The sequence below is a fragment of the Triticum urartu genome, chromosome 4A (genome assembly GCF_056163025.1).
Source record: "Triticum urartu cultivar PI428250 chromosome 4A, HENAU_Tu73, whole genome shotgun sequence".
Classification (NCBI taxonomy): domain Eukaryota; kingdom Viridiplantae; phylum Streptophyta; class Magnoliopsida; order Poales; family Poaceae; genus Triticum; species Triticum urartu.
The window spans coordinates 140089908-140094209 of NC_141876.1; the positions used below are offsets into that span (position 1 = coordinate 140089908).

Consider the following 4302-nt stretch of genomic DNA (forward strand, 5'->3'; position numbering starts at 1 on the left):
ACTCATTCATATGAATTAGTATTTATTAACCACGTCAAAATTTTACGGTCAAAACACACGTCTTCGTCCCGTGCTACAGTGCCCTTGGCAAACCATGTACCGTATGAACTTTTTAACCTCTTAGCCAACGAAGGACCTAACGGCGTATTTGCCCCGTTGGACGGTGGGTACTCACGGCCGTCCACAGAGCCCCCTCTCTCCGGGTCTAAAATTGGCAGGAGAACAAGACAAATAAAAGGTGGCTAAAGAATTGGCAGCGGACCCGTGTGGACTGCTTTTTAGAAAAAACTGAACCGACATTGGTAACCGCAGTTATTATAAAGCCCCGGGGTACCACCTCACATGTTCAGCCTCTGTCTCTGCTCACTGACCGGTCCATGTTTAGCAACTCTGATCCATATTTAGTTGCTACTAATACTAGTAATTGATTGAGGGAGAGCAAAAGCGAAAGGCTTCCAATCCATCCATCCCCAAAGCCCAAAGAGTAGCTAGAGGAATAAATCTTGAAAAGGGTAAAGAGTAATTTCCTTCCTAGCTTTGCACAAGATAGAGATAGAGAGAGAGAGAGCCTCCGCCCCTCCCCTATTAATTTCCTTCTAGTTTTCTGCAGGCACACACTCTGATAAGAAGCCCCTCCCCCCTCCTCCCTCCAGCACTCGCTCTTTGTGTGAGTGTGGGACGGGACACTTATTATATTATCTTCACCGAGAAGCCAGTTCCTCCTTCTCTCGCTCGCCCTCTCACACACTCACACTGCGGGAGAGAGATGGAGCGCAATGTTTCCTGGTAGCTGCCTTCTCCCTGCTCTCCTCCCCCTGATTTGAGGCCTCCCTCCGCGTCCGTTTCCTCTGCGCCAGATCTGCGTTCGTCTCGGCCGGGAAGTCAGCCATGAGCAAGGAGGATGTGCTCAAGATACAGGTGAGTTCTTCCTTGCTTTGCTTCCTCTCGACTCAAGACATTCCCCCGCATGTTCCTTCTTGTTTCTGCCGCCATGAAATTTTTGTGAGGTTGCTTGCTTGCTTGCTCCTGTGTCTGATCCGTGCATGCTGTCCGTGTGTGTTTGTTTGTTCGTCCCCGAATCCGCAGACCTGCGTGCTCAAGGTGAACATCCACTGCGACGGGTGCCAGAAGAAGGTGAAGAAGATCCTCAGCAAGATCGATGGTAAATAATACTAGATGCACTTCTGTTTATCCGTGTTGTTTTGTTGTTCGACCGTGGGGATAATGTGTTGGATTCATCCATCTTGTTTTGCAGGCGTGTACCAGAGCACCATCGACCCGGAGGAGGGCAAGGTGATGGTGTCCGGACTCGTGGATCCGGACACCATCATTAAGAAGCTCAACAAGGGCGGCAAGCCCGCTGTGCTCTGGGGCTCCAAGCCCGCCGGCGTCGCCAACCAGTTCCAAAAGCTCCACCTCGACGGTAACGGCGGCGGTGGTAAGGGCCAGCAGCCCAAGGACGCCGGCGGCAAAGGCCATCCCAAAGATGCCGGCGGCAAGGCCCACAAGGGCGGCGGCAAGGACGCCAAGATGGCGATGCCGCAGCCGACCCCGCAGCAGATTCAGCAAATGCAGCAGCAGATGCAGATGAAGGGCGCGCCGACGCCGCAGCAGCTTCAGCAGCTGCAGCAGCAGATGCAGATGAAGGGTGCGCCCACGCCGCAGCAGCTCCAGCAGCTGCAGCAGCAGATGCAGATGAAGGGCGCGCCGACGCCGCAGCAGATGCAGCAGCTGCAGCAGCAGATGCAGATGAAGGGCGCGCCGACGCCGCAGCAGATGCAGCAGCTGCAGCAGCAGATGCAGATGAAGGGCGCGCCCACGCCGCAGCAGCTCCAGCAGCTGCAGCAGCAGATGCAGATGAAGGGGCTGAAGCTGCCGCCCCAGTTCATGGGCGGCGCCCCGGCCAAGATGCCGTTCCCGGCGGGTGCGCCGGCCAAGGACCCCAAGTCCGTCAAGTTCAACCTCCCCGAGGACGGCTGGGGCGACGACGGCGGCAGCGAGTTCGACGACGAGTTCGACGAATTTGACGACGACGAAGATTACGACGATGAGGGCTTCGAAGACGACTACTACGACGACCCCAAGATGATGATGAAGCAGATGGCCATGCCGCCGAACGCCGGCGGGGGCGACAAGAAGGGCGCCGGCAATGGTGGGAAGAAGGGCGGTGGAGGAAACGAGATCCCGGTGCAGATCAAGGGCAACGGCAACAACGGCGGCGGCAAGAAAGACGCGGGTGGCAAGCAGCAGCACCAAGGTGGGAACGGCAACGGCAACGGCGGGGGTAAGAACGGAGGCGGTGGTGGGCAGCCGAACAACGTCAAGGGAGGAGGAGCGCCGGTCCAGGGGAAGAAGGGCGGCGGCGCTGGTGGCCCGGCCCCAGGCATGGGTGGCCCGATGGGGGGCGGCATGCCGCCGCCGCAGCAGGCCATGTTCAGGCCTAACATGATGGGCGGCGCCGGTTTCCCCGGCATGGGCGGTCCAATGGGCCACCCGCACGCGGCGAGCGGCGCGCAGGCTGGCCGCGCCATGCAGGGCATGCCGCCGGCTGGGGTTTACCAGGGCGCTGGCGGCGGCGGCGGCGGCGGCATGCCGTCCGGCGCGGAGATGCTGCAGGCTGCCGCGGCGGCCGGGAACCCCATGGCGCAGCAGCAGTACATGCAACTGATCCAGCAGCAGCAGATGGCAATGCTGCAGCAGCAGCAGCAACAACAACAAATGATGATGATGAACGGCGGCCACGGCGGCGGCGCGGGAGGGTACCCGCAGATGGGCTACGGGCCAGGGTACGGGCGCCCGCCGATGGGCTCGTACCCAATGCCAACCGCCTATGCGATGCCGCCGCAGCCACCAGCGGGGGAGCCTTACAACTACTTCAGCGACGAGGACCCCAACAGCTGCTCGGTGATGTGAGAGATGGATCGCGCCACCGCCGCTCATGTTCATGGTTGGAAGGAAGACCATGATGAATCTGGCAGTGGCAATGACATGGGGCAACAAGTCCCATCTAGATCGTTTCTTCTTGATTAATTTAGCTTCTACATTTTCGCCTTTTATTTCAAGCTAAAAAAGAACAAGAGTTGTGAGACTTGCTTGAAGGCGATTGTAGGTACAGTAATTATCTATAGATGTCATAAGAGATGAATGCTCCATGCTGTTACAGTTGAAGAACAATGTGATTGACTGATGGTAGATCAATGAACAGTATGCAAAATAACTCTGGTGTCAATGTTGTGTCTTGTGTTTACATTCTGCGTTGGTATGACTGAAAGGTGAGATGTCCAGAAGTAACGACAGTAGACATGTAGAAAGGGATATGTGCTTGATGCCATCGAGGAATGCTTCACACTGGATGGCAGTCAGCTACATCTTCTCAACCAAGCTTTTCTGCTCCTCCTTCCTAAGAAAGACTCCTCACTGGACTTAGAGGCTGTTTGGTTTGTGACTAACTTTGCCAAAGATTGCCACACCTAAGGTTAGGCAAGTTTGACCAACTTAGATGAGTGTTTGGTTCAAGCCACACCTTAGACAAGCCACACTTGGGCCCCACATGACATACACTCAAAACATGTGACAAGATTTCCTTAGGCTTGCCAACTTATGGCTCTCATTTTGATGAACTAACCTTAGGCAAGTTTGGCAAAAATATGTGACAAAGTGTGGCAATGCTAGTCCTAGAACCAAACAGCCCCTTAGCCAATTTCCGCCCGATAAGCCACAAGCATAGCTTCCCCAAGCTTGTTGCAAAGGTGCTCGCCTTAGCCGATTTCTTCCCGATAAGCCTTGTGCACAGCTTGCCCAAGCTTCTCGCAAAGGTGATCGTCTGATAAGCCTTGTGCACAACTTCCTCAAACTTCTTGCAAAGGTGCTCACGAATCGACTAGCCCAACGTCTCTATGAGCTCATCTCGTCCCCAAAGAGCATTTGTGAAGGGTGCCATCTCTCCTCCTCAATCTTGACATAGCGAAAGCATTTGATTTCGAGGCATGGTCATTCCTCTTGGAGGTTCTCACTCACTGGGGGGGGGGGGGGGGGGGGGGGGGGGTGGCTACAAGTGAATCAATCTCATCACTGGGCGAAAAATCAATGGTAGGCCCTCGGGACTCAGAACCGATCATCCAATGTTCGTGGCCTCACCAGGTTTATCCTATCTCACCGATGATCTTCCTTCTTGTCATCAATGTGCTAGATGCCTTATTGGGAAATTTGACCATGAGCACATTCTGCTTCCTCTCTCTATGTGGGACATCACGCCTCCCTATTCCCAGATGATGTGGTTCTCTTCTTGTGCCCCGTCGTCCA

General features: G+C 55.3%; 1 protein-coding gene across 1 annotated transcript; it reads left to right on the forward strand.

Moving 5' to 3' along the window:
• The first annotated feature begins 600 nt into the window (after nucleotides 1–600).
• On the forward strand, nucleotides 601–3217 carry LOC125551042 (uncharacterized). The gene is made up of 3 exons (XM_048714195.2): nucleotides 601–918; nucleotides 1087–1162; nucleotides 1256–3217. The coding sequence occupies exons 1-3, from the start codon at nucleotides 889–891 to the stop codon at nucleotides 2911–2913; spliced, it is 1764 nt and encodes a 587-aa protein (XP_048570152.2). The 5' UTR covers nucleotides 601–888; the 3' UTR covers nucleotides 2914–3217.
• The last annotated feature ends 1085 nt before the right edge of the window (nucleotides 3218–4302 follow it).

Excerpts from the sequence above, each read along its gene's own strand:
- LOC125551042 (XM_048714195.2), top strand. The coding sequence starts at position 889 with ATGAGCAAGGAGGATGTGCTCAAGATACAG. Across the intron at positions 919-1,086 it reads AGGATGTGCTCAAGATACAG|ACCTGCGTGCTCAAGGTGAA; the intron begins GTGAGTTCTTCC and ends CCGAATCCGCAG. Across the intron at positions 1,163-1,255 it reads GATCCTCAGCAAGATCGATG|GCGTGTACCAGAGCACCATC; the intron begins GTAAATAATACT and ends CTTGTTTTGCAG.